A 23914-nucleotide genomic window follows, 5' to 3' on the forward strand; every position below is an offset into this window, starting at 1 on the left:
ATAATCTAATTCCAAGTTGACTTCTAACTCAACAATCTAGAAACAAAAACCAGAACATCAGGATTCTTTGTTCAATTGGTCTTATTTCAAGTCTTTCCCTTAAATAGAGCAGCGGAGGTGCAAATGAAGCAAAAAGCAAGTTATTGACAACGTCGTATATCTCATGAGTCGATCTATAGCGGCAACTGTCCTGCATGCCGCCGTGCCGCGCGTAACTTACTAATGCTTTTGTTCGCGTTACCACTGCCCATCAAAGGGAGCAGAATAGATAGCTTTGTTGTTCATTTGTTTCTACACAACGTTCTCTATAGTCAGCTTTTATGCAATTGTTTTTCTTTGGCTGGCACCGCCGCGCCGCCACTGTTGGAATGATCGCGTCTCAGAAGTGCAACCATCCAATAGCATATTATTTATGATTGTTCCTCTGGCTTAATGATTCTATTTAATGTGGCCAGTCATAAATCTGACGAGGTCTTTAAATATAGAAGTTATTGATGTAATTATTGCCAAAATATCTAGTTATTGTTCGTTATTAACGACCTAACATTTTTCGACGTCACAGGCCACCTGGCGCTGCTGATGACACGATTGGCGAGCCAGCGACACCTTGACCCGAGCGAAATGTAGCGACCTGGAAAATATGAATAGACACCATGCCTACGGAATTCCCTGCCCTAGTCATCTATAGAATAAACTAGATCATAACCGGGTAGTGGATCTTGCTGTGAATACGCAAATAGGTCATATCTGCTAAAACTGTCTTCCTAAATAAAACATTTTGAATGTTCAGTTACCTTAATTTGTACATTAATAAACAATTCTACAGTCGAACAATGCAAAAAACTTGTAACGTAACATGTTTTCGCAGTCACGGCCATCTCGTGGAAAACCCATAGGCACGGGAACAAACAAGTATATCCCGATAAGGGCTCATAAAATTACAAGTTAAGAACATTTACATTCGTATTAACACGTTTACAATGTAACATTAGAACATGTAATAGCTGTAACACGAGTATGGCAATGTCGACATACTGCGTATAATTTTTACCAACTCAGTTAGTCATCAACATACATCAGTATAATTATATCACACTATAATTATTCCGGCTGAAATTGGTTATGTCTGCTTACTATTCCACATTCTACATAGGTCTTTTCTTAATTATTCTAAAAGTAAATACTCATTGATACTTGATTTTCAGGAGTGCAATTTCGCTTCCTTAAGTTTATCCATTAGTTTCTAGAAATATGTCTTTGAACTCTTTTTACCCCCGGATCCTTATACACAGCGCCATAAACTGCCATCCCGGTTATTGATAACTCCATTTTCCACGATAACGTCTTAATGCCGCAGACTGGCTTTGATCTGTTTCGTATTTTATTCACAAATGCTGTAATATAACCCCAGGCGACATGATATACGCCGACGCGCCGTGCGTCTTTAAAACTATTTTCATTCGTACATTTAAATATGAAATTGCAGCTCCGTAATATTACACCACACCGCCAAATGACTTCCTCGACGTGTGTAACATCAAAGGACACAACTCTGCGGGCGTTTTCGCTAATTTACCGATTTGCCAAGTTTACCGTGCTGTTCCCAAAAGTCAAAAGTGCTACAGTCTTGATGCCAGCGTTGACGTTTGGACGAACGGCGACGAGCACGTTGTTGTGGAGGTGCAAACGTGTGTTGGCGAGCTGCATGTGCAGCCGATGTATCGACGCCATCCGGCGCTTGGAGTGATGCCAGCGTATTGTCGCGAATCGTGCGCCAGGGCCGGCGGGTCGACGACACCGGACACATCCCGCGACAGATCCACCTCACAATACTTATACATCACAAATCGGGAGAAACAAACCAGATGTCACTCCCCTCCTAACTAATGGTATCAATAACATCGATAAATGAGAACGATCTGTTCATGTCCGCTCTCTCGATCTTGTGAATTAATTAGAAGCTAACAAGTAATATGTTTGTGAGAAAGCGTAACCAGAAAATAAGTTTCAATATAGCAGAGTAGATAAAATTTAATGTTACAGCACAGTAACCGCATGGACGTTTTCAGCATAAAAGAATATTGAATGAGGGGAGATATTCTCGATATGTAAGGCAAGAGTGCGTAACGGAAAAGTTGCGAAAGGAAAATTGTGATTTGCGACACGTCATATTTACCATACGTCACGATTTTATAATAAGATTTGTCTCACCACGAACACCATTAATCATGGCGTATGACGCGTTTTCTACGTCACGGTACGCGTTATCGTGTATTAATAAATTGGTTAATTGTAATAGTCGGGTGTATCTAATCGTGGGCGTATCATGCAGTGGGCTCGCAGGGTTCCCGCAACGAGTGCCGGGGCCGTGACGCACCCGGGCCTGCGTATACACGCACCGATAGGAATAGATCCGCACTTGACATTGAACGGTCCGTGCCTCTTTCTGGGGTTGATCAATCGCCGCCAACATTTGGAGGTCAATGTCGTGACCTTCGCATTCATTTTAAACGCGTAAAGAATTTCGCGGAGAATGTCGCGTGCTCCATATTTGTGTAGGTAGTCTTCGTGATCATTTACTCTAAAACGCTTTGATCTTTCTATGAAGCTAATTTCAAATGTGCTTGTACATGCATCACTGGAACTTGTTAGCGTTTTATGTTCAGATGTCGCGTAAATAAACCGTTACTGTTAGTTTTTTAATCACATAAATGTGAAATATTATAAATTATTAATATTAAATATAATAAAATGTAAATATTTTAATCCTTAAAAAAAAGCCGTTAAAGCAAGCAAGTTACCGAAGTCAGAGGACATTAATTAAGTCTTAATTATTCATGTCAATATTCGAGCTTTTGATACTCAAAACCCCAATCCTAATTCCTAAAAGATAAAAAAGAAAAACACCTTCAATAGATATACGACCTTAAATTCTCGATTTCTAGAAATAAATCACTTTTAGCAATTATATATTGAACTTGATATTGACCGACCATTTTAAACGATTTGTTATCATATTAGCATGTCTGTATTACCTATTTGTCCTCAGATCTTCTCATTAAATATCCATGTTTGGTTTGACACGGGTTATAAAAACTATTCTCTTCTATGTAATACTCAGCTACAAACTTATGCTTGCTGTTAACGCGGCTTCTAGAGAAGCTGTCACTACAAACATTACAATTATTTTGACATTCATAATGCTCTCGACATATTTGTTCTACGTTTTCATCATCTGCATATATAAGTTTGTTATGCTCTAGGTGTGAATAGCCCTCGCCAATTGCGTCAATATTTTTATATCAAATGCTCACGCTTGTTCCTGGTTCATGTATTGCGACACAATGACACAAGTACAATAAATATTAACGTTAACGAACGTGATGTAGGTAAATAGAGGTGACATTTACAGATTTCAACACAATCAATATTGGTTAAGCACTATTGCAAATAGTAGTATTGATTTGCGAATTGAAATCGAAAGTGACGCGCATGCAATGTGAAGTCATTGTTGTTTGTATTACGTATGCTAAGGTCAGACTATAATGCAGTTGAAACGACATCGCGTTTACTGTGATTCTCCTTCATGCAAGTATGATTCAAAAGAACTGATAAACCTTTGAACCGAATAGAGTGAGGCTGATTATATTTTTATTTTTCCTTATGTTAAGTTTAAGTATAGTGCAACGCGACATAAGCAATAACGACGAGCAAATATCGTTATTAGGTTCACGTCGCGTCGTCTGGGAGTGACTGCTAGAAGTTTAACAAGTACAAAATACAAGTGCATAGTGCCGAGTTTTTTTACAAGGAAAATTGACTGCACTTTTCTGGGGGACACGGCATTTATTTTAACTAAAATTGCAAAATATTTAGATAATCAGAGTCTCAAAGTCAGACTTTTTCCCTTGCAGCAATCCTAACAAAAAATAGCAATCTTTACAACGAATTATATTGAGATAATATACAAACAATGCGCGATCCGTTCTCGTCTTAATTAGCAAAAAATAAATACACTCTCACTAAAAGACGAAACATTGCAACAATCTTCTAAATAAAAATGCAGCGGCATACCGCGATCTAATCTAATTCGGTGCACGGCAACGCGAGCGACGTCGCGACCAACTTAATTACTGTCTTCACACGATAGGGGCGCGGACGCCGCCGACACCGCCGGACACCACGGACACTGCTCATACAAAACTCAATCAGTGTCGGTTACCATGTTTGTGCTCCGACGGTGTGCGTTTGTGTACCCCACTGGGGTATTTACTCTATTCAAATAAGAGCAGCAGAAATAAAGTCCTGGATGTCCACATTGTGGCTGGTATTCTAAATTCGATGCTATTTTTTATCATATACCTACTCATCTGTAGCAAATACAGCAAGTCTCTAATATTTGTTGTTGTTAATCATTGTTTCTGATCCATCAATTAAAAGTTTTGATGCTTAAAGATTGTTTGTTCAAAATTGAGATTATTTTCATAAATATCTCCCCGGAGTTAGTGAGAATAATTTATAAACATTCCTAAATTCGTCAAGTATGTGTAGTCGGAAAAAGACATGTGGTCAAAATCTATCCCAGACAGATTTTCTTATTAAATTTTAGATGGGTCATGGACATTTCATTAAACAGATTTACTCGTAACTTAATGGACTAGGACAATTAGTTACTTTTACCATAACAAATGCTAACAAAACACTATCTATACCAGTTTAACAAATAACATGTTTGGTTCCTTCAATTTCCCTCCCGTACTCCGCCGGCGAGTAATTCGTCAAATGATCGCAGAAGAGAACTCTGCCTGATTACATTTCCTCTCGATCGTTCTGTCAACGATGCCGAAGTGAATACTTGGCTCGAACACAACTCGAATTAAACCGAATTACTCTAATAAAACATACTTGGGACTGGTTAAGGATACGATAAAAATATAATTTCTCGACTTGCTAGAGAGAATTGCCTTTGCCAAGTGTTTTATTCAGCGTGATTAAATCTATATCTATACTTATAATAAATCTGTAGAGAGGTCAATTCTGTACATAAAATATATTTAAAAAATAACTATCAAGGGGTGGTTAGGGATCGCTACTGATGCCAAAAATGCAATCAGTAAAATTTTTGTCTGTCTGTCTGTCTGTCTGTCTGTCTGTCTGTATATTCGTTATAGAAACAAAAACTACTCGACGGATTTTAACGAAATTTGGCACAATTATTCTTCATACTCTTGGGCAGGTTATAGTATACTTTTCATTACGCTACGACCAATAGGAGCAGAGCAGTGAAGGGAAATATTGGGAAAACGGGGTAAGTTACTCCATTTTTTAAGCTTCCGTCACGTGTGCAGGCTTATAGGTTAAAGCTACATAGAAATCATGTATGACGGAAATATTCTCCCTAAAATTATATAAAAAATATTCCTCGACAGCATGTCTAACTTTTATGGTTGACTCACAATAACACGTGAAACTCCCGATAGCTTAGCAATTCGGAGATTTCTGATTGTATTTGTCTACTCTAACGTTTACAACACTATCCCTCATCCCCAATTAAAAAAGTTAACATTATTACCTATTCAATAAAAAAAGAATCATGTAAATCGGTGTAGAAACACCAAAGTTATACATGAAATAATAAGAAATCGCGCGTGAATACAGAGTCATGCTATAAGGATTATTTTATTTTCGTAATTGGTAGTGTTTAATTATATTAATAGTTTATTTTCGTTATTATTATATTAGTTATTTTGGTAGTGTTTAATTGTATTAATAGTTTATTTTCGTAATTGGTAGTGTTTTATTATATTAATAGTTTATTTTCGTAATTATTACATAATAACTATATATAATTGTAAGTGTAAGGTAGCTTCAGTTACCGTCGATTAAAAATACACAATGCCACCTAAAAAACGACCATCTTTATCTCGAAATTCGAGAGATGCTAAAAGGATGAGAAATGCGCGTTCTCAAGAATCGGCAGAGGAAAGAGCACATCGGTTAAACTCTATGAGAGTTAGTGCCTCAACCTCTCGAGCCAATGAAAGCTCTCCAGAGAGAGAGATGCGATTAGCAGCTGACAGAGCGAGACGAGCTACATCACGGGCGTCTCAAAGCTCTTCTCAACGAGAGCTGAGGCTTACCATTGACCGAGAACAACATGTGTTATCCCGAGATGCTGAAACTGCGTCACAACGAGAATTGCGTCTCACTGCTGACCGCGAACGGCATACATTGTCTCGCGAGTCAGAAACCTACACTGAGAGGGAATTGCGTCTCACAGCTGACCGCGAACGTCATATATTGTCTCGCGAGTCAGAAACCTTCACTGACAGAGAATTGCGTCTCACAGCTGACCGCGAACGTCATATATTGTCTCGCGAGTCAGAAACCTACACTGAGAGGGAATTGCGTCTCACAGCTGACCGCGAACGTCATATATTGTCTCGCGAGTCAGAAACCTACACTGAGAGGGAATTGCGTCTCACAGCTGACCGCGAACGTCATATATTGTCTCGCGAGTCAGAAACCTACACTGAGAGGGAATTGCGTCTCACAGCTGACCGCGAACGTCATATATTGTCTCGCGAGTCAGAAACCTACACTGAGAGGGAATTGCGTCTCACAGCTGACCGCGAACGTCATATTTTATCTCGAGAATCTGAAACTTTAACTCAATATGAAGACCGTTTGACAAATGATAGGGTGCACCATAATGTTATTCGATCTCTCGAAGACGCACATGAGCATGAACAACGACTAGAGTCGGTACGCGAATATTATAATTCTTTGAGACAAGAACGATCAGTAAGTTTGTCTAATGAAAGATTAAGAATCGAAAATATTCGGTCTCTTGAAACGGACGAACAGCGAGAGGCCCGTCTTACTGCAGACAGATTTCGACATAGCCTTAATAACTTAGATGTACACATAGAAGATCAATCTAGAAATTCGGTGGCTTGGTCCGACAAATATAAAAGTGGGTTTGCTTATAACCTCACAATTGATTATGGATCATCTTCTGTAATAGGCGATATGAACGTGGTATGTCGTTTTTGTAATGCTTCAAAGTGGAGTAAGGAGTCAGCTGGTTTCTGTTGTTCTACAGGTAAAATAAATTTGCCTTCATTCGAAGACCCACCGGAACCTTTGAAATCACTACTTTTAGGGGAACATATACAATCTAAACAGTTTTTAGATAATATTCGCACTTATAATAGTGCATTTCAAATGACATCCTTTGGCGCTCAACAAATCTCAGAAGGTCATTTCATGCCTACTTTTAAGATACAAGGTCAGGTTTACCATTTGATAGGATCCCTTTTGCCTGAAAACCAACCTAAGTTTCTTCAAATATATTTTGTATCCGACTACAACGAACAGTCGAATATAAGAAATCAATATTTCCCGAATTTAAATACTGAACTCATATCACAACTTCAGAACATGTTGCATCAGGTTAATTCGTATGTATGCAGTTTTAAATCGGCATTAGAAGCTCTTCCTCGAGATGATGATAACAATTATAAAATTGTTATAAATGCCGATAGGCGTCCAACTCAGGAACACCCTGGGCGTTATAATGCTCCATCCACGAATGAAGTTGCTGTGGTATTGGTCGACCAGGAATGTGATAGGCGTGATATCGTTATCCGTTCCAGAGATAATCGTTTGCAACGTATTTATGAAACCCACAGGGCTTACGACAGTTTGCAATATCCTTTGATATACTGTCGAGGGGAAGATGGTTATAATTTTGCTTTATACCAAACTGATCCGCGTACAGGCGCACCTAATTATAATAAAAAGATTTCATGCCTTCAATTTTACTGTTACCACTTGCAAGTAAGACGGAATAGGTTTGTATACTTTCAACGTTTTCGTGGCTTATTCAATCAGTTTATTGTAGACATGTACGCAAAAATTGAAACCGAAAGATTAGTTTATATACGATCTAATCAAAGGCAGCTGCGCGTTGAAGAATACGTGCACCTTCGCGACGCCATGCAGCAAGATAACGATACGGTGAATATGGGTCGTTTAGTTATTTTGCCCTCTTCTTTTACTGGTGGTCCACGATACATGCACGAACGTACTCAAGATGCTTTTTGTTACGTAAGAAAATATGGACGTCCCGACTTATTTATTACTGTAACTACCAATCCTAAGTGGGATGAAATTACTCGGGAGCTTCTTGAGGGTCAAGCACGGCATGACCGCCATGATATCATCGCAAGAGTTTTTCATTTAAAATTGAAATCAATGATAGATCTACTTACCAAAGATAAAATTTTTGGAGAAGTATTGTGTTATATGTATAGTATTGAATGGCAAAAACGCGGCTTACCTCACGCACATATCCTGCTTTGGTTAAAAGATAAGGTTCGACCTAATGATGTAGACAGTTTAATCAGTGCTGAAATTCCAAGTCCGATTGCAGATCCCGTGTTATACGACATTGTTAAAACTCATATGATACATGGTCCATGTGGTTCGTTTAACGGGAATTCTCCTTGCATGCAAGACGGTCGTTGCACTAAAAGATATCCAAAAGCCTTAGTGGATGGCACTGTAACAGGACATGATGGATACCCATTATATCGTCGCCGTTCAAGAGATAATGATGGTTTTACTGTTGAAAAGCGAGTGTCTGGACAACAAGTTACTTTAGATAATAGGTGGGTCGTTCCGTATTCTCCTGTGTTGTCCAGAGCATTTCAAGCTCACATAAATGTTGAAATGTGTAATAGTGTAGAGTCAATAAAATATATTTGTAAGTATATTAATAAGGGCAGTGACCAAGCTACATTTGCTTTGAGAAATGAACATGATGAAGTTACAAGATTTCAGTCAGGCAGATATATAAGTTCTTCAGAAGCTGTGTGGCGGATCTTAAGTTTCAACATTCACGAAAGATTATCCACCTGTGACTCATCTGGATGTTCATCTTGAAGGCGGCCAACGTATATATTTCAACGCCGAAAATGTCACAGAACGGTTAGAGAACCCTAGACAAACAAGTTTATTATCATTCTTTCGACTTTGCCAAACTGATGATTTTGCAAAATCTCTTTTGTATGAGGAAGTTCCATCGTATTATACCTACGATAAGCAACGGGGTGTCTTTAATCGAAGACGCCGTGGCAGGCCTGTAGATGGCGAGTCAGGTATTTTTAAAGAACATGTTCTTGGTAGAGTGTACACCGTTCATCCTAACAACGCTGAGTGTTTCTATTTGCGATTATTATTACATACCGTGCGAGGACCAACCTCATTTATAGATTTGAGAAAAGTAGACGATGTTGTTTATCCCACTTATCAAGCAGCTTGCCAAGCGCGTCATTTGCTTGAAAAATGATCAGCATTGGGATGACGCTTTAGCAGAATCCTGTGTTAGTGATAATCCACGACGGTTACGCCATTTATTTGTAACATTACTCACATTTTGTAATTTGTCAGATGCTGTAACATTATGGGAAAAATATAAAGAAAAATTTTCAGAAGACTTTCTTAGAAATATACCTAACAATGATGAAGGCACAACTAATGATAATTTCCGTGATCTTGCCATAAATCAGTGCTTATTAGCTCTTCAGGATGACTTAACAGCAGTAGGCGGTAAATCACTCTGTGAATATGGTTTGCCAACACCAACCTCAGTCGGAGAGGTAACTAATAGGGAATATTCCGCAGAGATTGGTTACAATTTAACGGAACTGCTGACAACATTAGAAAACGGTGTCCCAATGATGACTGCAGAACAACGTTCAGTTTATGACCGCGTGTGCAATAGTGTTCAAAATAATTTGGGAACAATATGGTTTTTAGATGCACCTGGAGGAACTGGAAAAACCTTTTTGACTAAATTAATATTGGCTTATGTTCGAAATCAGCGTAAAATTGCGCTTGCCGTAGCTTCATCAGGGATAGCTGCAACATTGCTACCAGGAGGTAAAACTGCTCACAGTATGTTTAAAATACCAATTGATTTAGATCGCACGGAAAATCCAACCTGTAGTATTTCAAGAAATAGCGACAAAGCTAAGGTATTACGCGAGTGTAGTTTAATCATATGGGATGAATGTACGATGGCCCATCGAAAAGGAGTAGAAGCGGTATACAGAACTTTAAGGGATATAAGACAAAATGATCGACCAATGGGCGGTATCACGGTTTTATTTTGTGGTGATTTCCGACAAACCTTACCGGTAATACCACGGGGAACCCGAGCTGATGAGGTTAGGGCTTGCCTGAAAAGCTCTTATTTATGGCGAGATATACAATCGGTGCATTTGACTATAAATATGCGAGTGAGAACTGGAGATAACCCGGATGATAGTCAATTTTCTGACACATTATTAAAGATTGGTGAAGGTACCTATCCACAACTACACCAAGGAAAACTTATACTGACGCCTGAATTATGTTGTATGGTGCAATCTCAACCACATCTTATATCGTCGGTTTACGGTGACGTAACAAATATATTAAATAGGGACAATTCTTGGCTATGCGAAAGATCTATTTTAACTCCTCGCAATGACCAGGCATCTGAGATCAATAACAAAATACTGTCGAATATACAGGGGGAAAGCAAAGTTTATAGATCAATAAATAGAATGGTCGATGAACAAGAAGCCACTAATTACCCGATAGAATTTTTAAATTCTTTAAATATGCCCGGACTTCCCTCTCATGAAATTTGTTTAAAAATTGGGATACCGATTATTATGCTCCGAAATTTAAAACCACCACAACTTTGCAATGGAACTCGACTAAAAGTAACCCAGTTGCAATAAAATATAATCGAGGCTCAAATTTTAACAGGTTGCGGTGCAGGAGAAACCGTCTTTATTCCCAGAATACCCTTAATACCAAATAATTTTCCATTCCAATTTAAAAGGACGCAATTCCCAGTATCGGTGTGTTATGCAATGACAATTAACAAGGCTCAAGGGCAGACTTTTCGTGTTGCTGGAGTAGATCTCAGTGTCAGTTGTTTCTCACATGGTCAGTTGTATGTTGCTCTTTCCCGTGTTAGCAGTTCTAAAAGTCTTTATGTTCACGTGCCGGACGGGTCAACTTTCAATATAGTTTACCCGGAAGCTTTGCACTAAAGTATTTTCGTTTTATAGGTACCTTTACCTTACCTTTATAAGGCAGTGGTACTTATATTGCCACCAGAATTTGAACCTTAACACATTATTATAAAGTTTAAAAGCTATAAATATTTTTAAGTTCTGTGTCTTATAAAGGGTTAAGCCTTATGTGAACGTGATCTAAACAATATTACCAATATAAATAATAATAATAAATATTACCAATACATTAACTTAATATACAAGGAGTTACACGCTGACGGAGTCGCGGACACAGCTATCTATACTTTTCTGCCGGAAGTCACTATTCCACGCGGACGAAGTCGCGGGCACAAGCTAGTACATAATAAAATTATTAAATACATACATTACTAAATCATCGTATAATGTTATCGATAGTTATTTGATTATTTTTCCAAGATTTGATAAAACGTTGATTAATGATTTCAATTGTTTTGATGTGTCACAGAACATATATTAAGCGGCTCTTCGTAGGTAGGTATCAATGGCGCCTAATCAATTCGTCAGAATACAAGTGTCAATTAATGTTTGTTTCATTATTATCTTATCTCGTTTATAAAGTCGTAACAAACAATCGCGAATAATCTAACAAAATTATCACAAGTTCATCTAGATAAGATTTCTTTGATCGGTCAACTTCAATTAAACTTCTACAGCCAGAAGCCTGCGGGTGTAAAGATTAACGCTGTCGAATGAATTCCAGACCTTTCTCTGACAGCTGATAAACTTATATTTTTTTCATCTACGGGAAAGAGTAAAACAAATTAAATAATAACTTCATAAATGAACGAGCTTCAGTGCCTGATTAATAATACAGTTGTAAAATTGTGTTATGTGATTGTATTGATCAATTTAATTGATAACATTTTAAAAAACTCTCCTGGCCGTTCTTCTTTGCAGGTAAAGGTTAAGTCGATGTAATAAATAGTCTTTACCCACAATTATTGAACAAACCTCGTTTGCGAGTCCATACCGTTTCGACTAGTGGAGTCTTTGTGCTTTACAAAAACACGATATCTCTAAAATGAGTAGGATATTGCCACGTATTACCATATAAATAACTGCACCGATATTTTTATGAAAGCAATTTAATATTCCACACAGATTTGTCACGAACGCACCAATTTGACGTAGACTGAAACCCTTTTAAATTAAGCTGTTTATTATATTCTGTCCGTTAGCTGTATAAAGAGAGCCATTTTGGCCCGATGGGCAATCCAATTACGTATGTACAATGTTTTCAGGGTACACGCTCAGCGTGCGGAAAGAATTTAATTAGGCAACAGGTCTACAGTGTTATGTCTAGTTTTGTAGGTTTTTAGACACGCTTTTGCTAGTCTAGTCGAGCTAGTCTTCTTGAATGATTAGTTCGTTTTAATTAGCTACTAGTGCCGTTTATGTAATGTCTGGAAATGTCATTTGGGAATCTATTACGATTGGTCATGCAACATTAATTTTTGCCTTGAAGTTCTCTACTACTTTTCTTGTTTTTAAACCTATTAAAACCTGACCTGAAGAAAATTGTATGTTATGAATTATTATAAAATGGTACATAGTTTAAAGCATAGCAATTCAATTACCTATTGTAGTTCGCGAACAGGTCACCTGACCTAAATGCACGTAGACAAGCTGAGGTAAATATCCTCGTTGGATAACAATAAACCATGACATGGTTTCTTCACATTTTACGTCTGCTCATAAAATTGGCGACACTGCTCGCGACGCGGCGATGTGTAAATATTGATCGTGAAGTGCGCCTGCGACGGATCACTGCTTACATTGTCAGATTTATGATGTTCTAGAACGTCCAGTGTACGTGGAAAACCTTAAGAAATGATTACTTATTTGTAATATTATAGTAAAACCTCAATTACCTTAGTTCTTCACCAAAGAAGACAGTAAACAATTGAGCATGACAAATAACATTCCGCCCAAATCCGCTGACGTTAAATGTTATCACTACATAGTATAAAACAAAGTCGCTTTTTCTGTCATCATGTTGTATGTCCCTATGAACGCTTAAATCTTTAAAACTACGCAACGGATTTTGATGCGGTTTTCAACAATAGATAGAGCAATTCTTGAGGAAGGTTTTAGTGTATAATAAGTTTAGGTTTTGTGTAAACTGACAATATTACAACGATATTAGTTAAACATGTCGGAAAAAATTAAGCCATTCGAGAGCTTTCCTCGAGAACGCTGCCAAAACCTTTTGAGTTACAACAAAACTATGTATGGCGGGTTTGTACCTCTTTAATAAATCTACAAAAAAGTCCGCGGTGGTATATGTCTATCTTCCAAGGATAACCCACAATAACCATTTTTATGTGTTTTCTTAATACAGTAAAATTATGGGTTATTTACGAACCTATTTTTAACAATACAGTATTAATCCTTATCCAAATAAATAAGTTAGATATATTATACATGTAATATAGAACAAAATTGCCTTTTACACTACACCAAAAAAGTGAATAGGTAATGAGTTATCGTAATATTAAAATCTCCGCGCGAGAAATTAAAAATCGATGAAACGTAGCGAAGATATCGTTGGCATCTATATACTAATATACTTATACTAATATATAAAGCTGAAGAGTTTGTTTGTTTGTTTGTTTGAACGCGCTAATCTCAGGAACTACTGGTTCAAATTGAAAAAATATTTTTGTGTTGAATAGACCATTCATCGAGAGAGGTTTTAGGCTATATATCATCACGCTGCGACCAATAGGAGCGAAGAAAAAGTCATAACTTATATCTTCTAACCACGCAGACGAAGTCGCGGGCAACAGCTAGTTTTCAAATAAACCATAAAGATAGTTATATGTTATTGAAGCTCTGCCTACGCCTTGAGAATCATTTTGTTTATTCATTCATTAATGACTTTTGTTAGTACAGGAACAGTCGTAAACACTAAATGCATAATTCGAAGTTGCTCATAAAGCACTTTCTCTATTAGCACTCCCTGTAATTGCTTCAGTCTAATTAGCAGCATGTAGTACTGGATTAATTACCAACAGGTACAGTGAGAGATCATCGCACTTCTCGTAATTGCTAATGAATATCGTTTTCCTCTCAACCTTACTTTGTTAATTAGTAATAAACTAGCTATTGCCCGCGGGTCCACCCGCTAAAGAACGAAAAAATGACACGAGGACATCAAATCATGAATAAAATTATTCCTTGTGTCCCGGTTATAAACTACGTGTTTACTAAAATTCGTCCAAATCCGTTCTATGGTTTTTGCTTGAAAGAGGTATAAACATCCTTGTATTCCTTGTACACAAACTGTCGCGTTTACCATAGTAGTAGGTAATATTAGGCTGATGATGCGCTATACACGTACAGGAATATTAACTGCACCTAATTGATCCATTTGTAATCAGAGGCTTGTTCTTATACAATAAAAGGAGGAACTTGAGAAAGTTACCATTTCGTTTAGAACGTATCGGTGATAAGGGAGACATTACTAGAACGGGCAAAGCTATGCTCAAAGGAAAAGCTACAAACAAATCACTGTAGAACACAGGTCCACATGCGAAGTACATTCTCTCACACAATAGCAACATAAAGACACATTTCGTTATCGTTTCGCGTAATACGTGTGTTATAAACGTTATCAGCGCATGCGCAGAGTTCGTTCACTCGACACGCGACAAGTACAGACAGAAGTCTAGCCCGACATCCGCTCCGGCTGTACATACCTACTTGGTTAAGTGTATTAGAAATGGTATGAGTCGACGATGACGGATGCCGGATAGGAAAACACGAAAATTACAAAATAGATACCTAGCTAAATATTTGAACTTCTTTGTGAAAAAAATAGGTATTATGTAATTATACGTTTTTTATAGCACATGAAGGTTGAAGGAACAAGAAGCGGAACTAATCGATACTCACTTCAGTAAAAAAGAGGATCCGTTTTTTAGTATGCCTTGTACCATCTTAGGATGTAAAATATCTTGATCATCTAGTAAAGCGAACTTTCTGTGCTCTGTATTTCGCGCAAACAATTACATGCATATTTATGTAAAGCGATTGTAAATTTAAATGTATGTAGACACTATTATACGTAGGTACTCGTTAGACAACTGCGTAAGACCTCACAATACAACAACTTAGGTAATTGTTATTTAATGAGTTCATTTACAAACGGAATTCCTTATCTACTTAATAAAGTTTTCTTCTACAAGCAAACACACAGTAATACACAGTTCCGATTTCGTTTATAATATCCGAATCGATTATCGTTTGGGGTGTTATTTAGGCTTCTCGAGTTTCTACCGGATCCCTGTATTTCGTGATGATTCCGGATGTGGCAAAATTAATAATTGCTTTATATTGTATTATGGTAGTACCTAATTGAGTAGATATTCTAATGACCCGACGAGGACAATAGCTTTAGGCCCTGACCCATTGTGACCTGCATGTTATGTCACATGCTTGTGTTTATAAAAACTAGCTGGCACACATGGATTGGTGATTGCTATAAACTGAATACCATGCATAAACTAGTCGTTATTTTCACTATCGCATGCACAGTTAGTTGGGGTCAAAGATAAAACCAAGTTTGTGCGATAAATGCAAATTTGCACCAGTCGTAAACTCCGCCAGAGGTTCTGTTTACAGGCAGCATAGTATAACTAAACACTATTTTACTATCATGATTCTCAGGACAAACCGGGTATTTTTATCCCAACACTCTGTCATAATACAAGCGAGTCATTCTCACTTTATTTCGGTAAGGTGGGGCACCTTTATGAACACCCACCCCCTAGGAGATAGGTAGTGTCAAACTCACCATTTAAATACTTGTACAAAGAATTATAGTCAATGACACCTTGGATTAATATTGATGCTAAGACGCATGCGTTTTGGTTAATAAGACATAATCTAGTAGGTAAGAGTATAGGTCGGTTGCGCGTCATTGATCCAGTACAGGCCGAAATAAAAATACGAAAATCTTCGGTCCTCATATTTATAGCTCGGTCCGACTGACAACTGACCCCTCGCCGAGGTCAATCTATAATAAAACTCGGCGATAAGTATTCAATTATTTATTTTATCTTCATTATGTTGATATCAGCTTCCACTTACTCGTTACTGTTATAGGTAGAAATGTATACATATGTTTGGAAAGAATATAATTATCATTATACGAGTATCTACATAAATGGGATATACGAGGATTTATGACCGTGTTAATAAAGACGGACATCTGGCAACTATAAAATATAACCTCAAAACTATAACGTTGTACTTTCGGAATAAAAAGATTGATCGGTTCATCCGTTATTGTCACAGTTATGGAAAATACTGTATTAATGTTGTATCGTAAGTCAATGGCTGGCTGTCTAAATTATTTGCACATAAACGTTCAGTTTGAAGCAGCCAGACTCAAGTTACCGATGCAATATTGATCCTAAGCAGTAACGATCAAGTCTCGCAGCTCACACCACACACAGAGCCTCCGTCCCAGCAATAACCATTACATTTTACAACTACTATGAAAACTTAAACGTCTAACCGCCACATCGACATGATCGCAGAAGCAATAAGGCGAGTCCTCTCAGTACGGAATATACAATAATATCAATTTAAAATATCGTCGTAACAATAAACATGGAAGGCTCCAGCCACACCTCGCGATTACAGACCGACAGTAAAACGTACGTATCTGTATAAAATCTGCAACTTAAATCATTGCAGTGTACTCGCTCGCCCACTCGCCCACTCGCCCGCTCGCTGCATCGCCGGTAACGAGCGGTTTCGACCGGCTTTCTTCCAACGATTTATGGCGCTGTCTGTACGACTAAATTGTCGGCTAGTGTACTGCCCGCCTAACTAACGAGTACTAGATTATCTTCGTTAATAAATGCGAAAGTTTATGTTTTGCTAAGATTCAGAGCACGCGATATGCCTGTATGGGGATGGTGATATTATACTTATACTGTTAGCATCTAAATTCTGTCAATTTAAAATACTAGTGGGTCAGTTACAGTTACGGAAACAGGAGTTCAAAAAACCGATCAAGTACAAGTCAGGGTTCCGAACAAATAAGCTCAAGAAAAAATCCTCCGGCAGCCTGTAGCCTATTGTTAGAAGGGCAGGCAGAGAAACCTTAAGGCTTCTCTAAAAGACTTCTGTTTTGACCATATGAGTATGGAATCATAACGAAACAGGACTGAATTGATAGCTATTTCAATTTCAGTTCATTGTTTTACGAGGCTTTCAACTCACCTTAACCGCGTTGCATTTGGCGGGAAAAGTAGATCTCAGTTTCCGCATTATATTCTTTGGTTAAATATAAATTGAGAATAGCATAAGTATTTCCAAGAAATCAATGACAGTTAAGTCAACATAAATCTCTTATCAAACGCAATCGCTATCGGCCAATCGGCGCAGATAGCGGCAATGCAAATAGATTAATTAAATCAATGCAATTAATTTCCCCTTATCAAATAATCTGATGAATAATCTCTTACTTATCGTGATGAAAGCTATCAGTAACAAGCATTAACTTTTATCATATAGCTTTAGTTAAATACGAGTTTTTTCTACCTACCCTACCGAAGCATCAAAATGTTATTGTATTGCATAACTCACCCATAATAACTTGTGTTATAAAATTACCAAAAATATTAGCTGCTTTCGATATCAAAAGATTGGCGACACCTGTTCCTAATATTTATGATACACAGCCAGTTTCTCTGCGTGACATTTAAACGCTGAAGTTATTTTAATGCAGTTTTGAAAAGGTAACAGGTGGTATGTGTCGCACATCTGCCAGTAATGATTATCATCACATATCAATTGACATTTCATAACCGTCTTGCAAGTTCTTGTTACCTTGTGATAACGCTTATGTTATGATTGTATTTATTTTTTCATGTAATCTAAGCATGTTTTTTAATGGCCAGTATGAATGGGGAATATGCACGTGACTTAAATATGGACAAAATATTTTTTTTTGTAATATTTATTGCTACTGAAAACACACTATACAATTATTTTTAGAATTTATTTTAATTTAATAATGAAATTTAATCATCAAAAAGTGGCTGTTTTGAAATTACCGCGCAAATTTTCGAAACGCAACACTATTGGTGGAACAAAACGTGACGTCAGTTTTACACGAGACGTCTGCTGTCAACAAGCTATTTGTATGGTTTCTTTTTGGAGGAATAATTGTTATTGTATTGTGTCGCTGTTTTTTTATCTTAAGTTAATAGTTTTATGTGTTTAAAATATTAATTAATTGTGAAGAAGGACTTAGAGAATGACTGAAACCGGTTTCGTAAAAGCGCAGTCGGATAATCTTCCGAAAATCGACGTGTTTATGATGGCCACGTATTTCGCTTCAAATCCAGATTTATACATACATAAAGATAAATTTAGAATATCGAATAAGAATTTTTAATAATATCTTTACAACTTTTTGTAAACTAGGTTATGTTTTGTAGAGGTTTGTAAACAAAACAAGTAGGTAGGTAAAAGTAAGAATGATTTGTATATGTATTTTACTTTTTTGATATCCTTACTTACATTGAAATGATCTTCACAACAGTATAAACAGCTCAAACACGATACATTGTCTCTTCTCATCGCCTTGCACCACTTTTTCCTTAGATTTTCACCTTTCGGCATAAGGAAATACACTTTGTCAGGTGCAGTGTTGATGTTATTTGGACACATAGGAACGACACAATATTTATAATATGGTTTTTTGTGCTTTTCCATGGTAATTAAGTCGATATTCACTCACTTTATTTATTTTTTGGTAATTTTGTAAACCAATCACTTTGCTGTTGACATCGAACTCGTGTAATGGTGACGTCACGAGCAAGCGCGCCAAAATGGCCGCGTTTAAATTAATCGCGATTTTAATATTTAATTTTTTGCATAATAGTTTATATTTTGGACGTGATATTTGTATGTTTAGTAATGTAATAACTAGTAGAAACATATAAAAAATAAAAAAAAAATCATGCATATTCCCCATTGTGTGAGGAAAACAGTCAGCCAATACTCCCATGTGTTAAGAACGCTTGGTATGTTATAAAATATCCAGCACTTTACAATTATTTTAAGAGTCGACCACTATTATAAATGGCGTCGTATTAAGCTACCAAAGTACTTATATTACTCAAAACCCATTTACAATATCGCAATAGTAAAACCTTAATGACGGCCATTATAATTCAGAAGATGTGTTAGATTAACGATAGTAGTGAATCCTGCGAGTGCGCAGTAAACAGCGATATCTGCGTCGACGTCAGCAACTGCGCAGTCGCAGGCCGCTGGACCAGGCGCGTCCGACTCGCCAGTCACGACTGTCAATATTTGGTAACACCGTCACATACATACACAGAAGGTACATTCAACACGACCTTTCCTACACAACCTAGAAGTATAGCGAAGTATAGACTTGTATTTCAGGATTGTGACAATTTTTAGATAGAACGGGATAATGATGACAAAGACAAAGATTATTAATTTATTGAAGATCGTAGCTAAATCGTAACGTAAATTGTTTTAAATGATAATAATGGCATCGTCAAGGAGGAGCTCGTGGCTAAGCTATAACCGCATAAGTGATTCGATCACAGGTTAAGCTATGCTTGACGCGGTTGGTCCGTAGATGGGTGACCATCTTTGTCATAACGAGTTCCTCCGTGTTTCGGAAGGCACGTTAAATTGTGGGTCCCGGCTGTTATTCCTACATCTTTGACAGTCGTTACAGGTAGTCAGAAGCTTGAAAAAGTCTGACAGCCAGTCTAACCAAGGGGTATCGTGTTGCCCAGGTAACTGGGTTAAGGAGGTCAGATAGGCAGTCGCTCCTTGTAAAACACTGGTACTTAGCTGAAACCGGTTGGACTGGTAGCCGACCCCAACATAGTTGGGAAAAGGCTAGGCCAATGATGAATGGCATCGTCAAGAAATCTTAATATAGGTTTGACTGTAACGTAAAACATAATATGTAACTAACTCTAGAACGCTCGAATACGCCCAGCATTAAGGTTATCGTAATTATTATATATATTGATGTATGAGTGGTCCTTCTGCTTTTACATGTTTTATTCAGCTATAAGTTTGAAATAACTAATACGCATATTCTGATGTCCTTAATATACAGTTTGTTTAGGTATGATGATATCAATTGTTCATCAATTTGTTTGTCAATGTTTTAACTAAGTTAATTTAATTTAATTTACACAATTTAACATAACTTGTTTCTTTAATTATGGTAAAACTGGTAGGTCGAGTTGTGTCTACCTTATATATTTAACCTTTTTATTGAAACATTGCTCATGCTAGACTGATTAAACGTAATTTAGCAAGTAAGTCCTTTGTCTCAAAAGTGTCTTTGTTGTCACTGAACCAAAGGAAGAAAAATATAGGAATAATAATTATTAGGCACATCGACTGAGTAATTTATTTTAACGAACTAAATTAATTCATAGATCAGTTTTCATTTTGAATAAATTCCTTTCCATGAACTACGCGGATAACATAACCCATAAATTGCAAACAAAACTGCGTATTCATTGTTTGATTGCGCACGAAAATAGCACAATTCTCATAATTAATAAACATTTGTTATTTATTACGGCGCGATAACGGTTATAAACAATTGCAAGTGGAACTGCAGGGTTAGTGACCGATAACGAGACGCTTGCACATAGTATGCAGAATTGTCGCGACACCGGCGCGACGCGCGGCCGAGCTGCGATTAATCGCAACCATTAGTACATGTACACTAGAGGCTTATTCGTGTAGATCTTAATTGATCGGATGCGACTAATTGATTGGATGCATGTTTGTGTCGGACGTGACTCGAAAGCTAGCCTGTTATTTCGTTTTCTATTAGAGGTTTTGTAGCCGAGCTTGTTACAAACGCTCAATCTCAAAAGTACACATTAAAATTAAAATGAAATTAGGTCCAGTGTTCCTTTTATATATTACCTGAATATCGCTTAGTTCCCGACATAATAATAGATTGGAATATATTCCTTGTGCTCACCTGTTATTCTCCATGACGTCACGATCATAAAAGTAGTAAGGGGAGTTTATTGAATGATTGCCTTCTATTCTGTGCCCGAAGGAAGTCCCAATGTATATGGCAATTGAACGTTTTAGCTTGTTGTTGTGCAAATTCACCTAGAGGCGTGACAAATAGATTATTTGTAGAAGTTAAAATTGTTTTAATATTTCACAACACAACGCCGCCTAGTCTCAACCAAGCCAAGCAAAGCTTGTATTGTATGAGTCTTGACAACTGATAAACATATATTTTTTTTATACTATGTAAAACATGCTATATAAATTATACCCATACACAGAACAAATAACTGTGTTCTTCACAGAGTTTTCTTTCTCGGATGGGAATCCTCCTCAACACTTAATATTTACCAATAAGAGTCACTAACCGCTAGAACAGAATGGAAGCCATAATTCTTAGAACGTCTTTATATCGTGGTTGCAGGTTGAGCAGCGCGATGTGCCCGGCATCGACTGCGCGAACCTCGCGATGGACACCGAGGAGGGTGTGGAGGTGGTCTGGAACGAGGTGCAGTTCTCCGAGCGCAAGAATTTCAAGGCGCAGGAGGACAAGATACAGATGGTGTTCGACAACCTCACCAGGCTGGAGCACCCCAACATCGTCAAATTCCACCGGTACTGGACCGACACACACAACGATAAGCCTAGGGTACGTTGCAATACTAATCATTTAATTTTCTAGATTTCATAGGTACACGAATACACACGATTCCTAATTCAGTCTGATGTGTTATTATTATAGGATCTTTTTTCACACCAAATCTCAGCTCAGCAAAATATTCTAAGCAATTTTTGTAATTATCAGGTAATATTCATAACGGAGTACATGTCGTGTGGCTCCCTGAAGCAGTTCCTCAAGCGAACCAAACGGAATGTCAAGAGACTGCCGCTGCAGGCGTGGAAGAGGTGGTGCACGCAGATACTCTCAGCGCTCAGGTGAATAACGACTATTTGTAACGTGTTGAAAACAAAAATGGTAGATACTGTTATTTAAGATCGTAACCAAAAAATCATTTTTAGACCGATGGTAAGCTCTTTCATTGCTCATTTTAAATAATTCCTACAAGGACACATTTTCACAAAACAGGCAGGATAGAAATTCTCTATTTGTGAAAATACGTAATCAAGTTGGCTTTATGTTCTTGACACAATATTTTGTATTACAGCTATCTACATGGCTGCGTGCCGCCGATCGTCCACGGCAACCTGACGTGCGACACCATCTTCATCCAGCACAACGGGCTCGTGAAGATTGGCTCCGTGGCGCCCGACGCCATTCACCATCACGTCAAGACCTGCCGGGAGAACATGAGGAATATGCACTTCATTGCTCCCGAATACGGATGTAAGTAATGCACCTAAACATACGGCTTATTTGAAAAGGACTACACAGTTTTTGCTGCTTTGATTAATGGATCCCTTGCTTTGAACCAAAAATAACACTGAAAGGTTTTGGTAGAAGCAAGCGAGTATCACAGGTTTAATGCTGTACGCGAACTACAGACGTTGCCTTGAAATTCATCCTCCTGTAAACATTTTTTTCCTTGCTTATTAGAGCTATCGAGACCTTTACCCCAAAAAAATATTAATGATCGGGTACTTAGTCAGTAGTTTTTACAGGCAATTCAGTACAGCATATCTGTGATCGAGTCCAAGAATCTTAGCAACTGTAACTCTGTTGTCCACTTTCATATTCATTATAACTTTGTTTCCCCCGTATCAGCATCACAAATGGTGACGCCAGCGATGGATATCTACTCGTTCGGAATGTGCGCTTTGGAGACCGCAGCACTTGAGATTCAGGGCAATGGTGACTCTGGCAGCCACGTCACGGAGGAACACATCGTACGGACTGTTGAATCATTGGAGGAAACGCGCCAGAAGGACTTTATATACAGGTACATCCCTAACAGGTTGGCGGTAAGTCGCTTTCTTTGTATGCGCGGAGAATGACAAGTGGAGTGCTAGTACACGTCTGCCTTCTCGTTCTGTAACGAGCAAGGTGAAGGCGTGTACTGGGACATCGCCAGCGCTTCGAAAGGTATAGTGCTGTTCTCTTACATTTGGTGCCTGTTGAATTCGCCCTGCTACTGTTATGGGTGCTGTGTTTGCGTCGAAGCTTCTGTATTGATATTAATTATGAGTGTATCCCGCCAGGTGTATAAACAAGGATCCTACGAAGAGGCCGACCGCCAGGGAGCTGCTGTTCCACCCCCTCCTATTCGAAGTGCACTCTCTGAAACTATTAGCTGCACACACCCTGGTCAACACCACAGGTCAGGAATTAAAATTAATGTCTATAAATTGTCTCGTATCTTTGTTATAACAGGATTATAAAATGTTTATGGTAAATTGGTGCAGCGAACATTTCGGAGACGATAACGGATGAGGTAGCGGGTGGCGCCAGCGGTGAGGCGCTCGCCTGGTGCATCAAGCAGGGCGAGCGGGCCGAGCTGGCCGCTAAGGACCTGCAGCCACATGCGGAGAAACTGGAGAAGTTCGTGGAGGATGTCAAGTGAGTGCTGTGTCTCTCAAGAGATTTAGATAGTTTTAAGGATCAAAGGGTAAGAATGGGATCATTACTAAACGTCCGTTGTCACTAGATTTTATGGTGTTGACGTATCGGGTTAGAAATGAAATTTTTATTATGCTTATAGTTACAGTACATTAATTCGCACCTTGATGCATCGGTATTTTGAGTTTTCCAGTTTACCGGTTACCTAGTTTTATTACAA

The 23914-nt window shown here is 38.0% G+C and overlaps 1 protein-coding gene across 1 annotated transcript in view; it reads left to right on the forward strand.

The window, feature by feature from the left end:
* LOC113508812 (nuclear receptor-binding protein homolog) overlaps positions 1 to 23914 on the forward strand; it is a gene marked incomplete at its 3' end in the record, with an annotated part of 66408 nt that overhangs the window by 41048 nt on the left and 1446 nt on the right. Inside the window, exons 2-7 of the mRNA XM_026891938.1 lie at positions 21604 to 21828; positions 21985 to 22115; positions 22346 to 22524; positions 22903 to 23077; positions 23337 to 23455; positions 23541 to 23694. Of these exons, the coding sequence (XP_026747739.1) occupies positions 21604 to 21828; positions 21985 to 22115; positions 22346 to 22524; positions 22903 to 23077; positions 23337 to 23455; positions 23541 to 23694 (983 nt within the window). The remainder of the gene's footprint in view (positions 1 to 21603; positions 21829 to 21984; positions 22116 to 22345; positions 22525 to 22902; positions 23078 to 23336; positions 23456 to 23540; positions 23695 to 23914) is intronic.

The sequence above is a fragment of the Trichoplusia ni genome, chromosome 3, assembly GCF_003590095.1.
Source record: "Trichoplusia ni isolate ovarian cell line Hi5 chromosome 3, tn1, whole genome shotgun sequence".
Classification (NCBI taxonomy): Eukaryota; Metazoa; Arthropoda; class Insecta; order Lepidoptera; family Noctuidae; genus Trichoplusia; species Trichoplusia ni.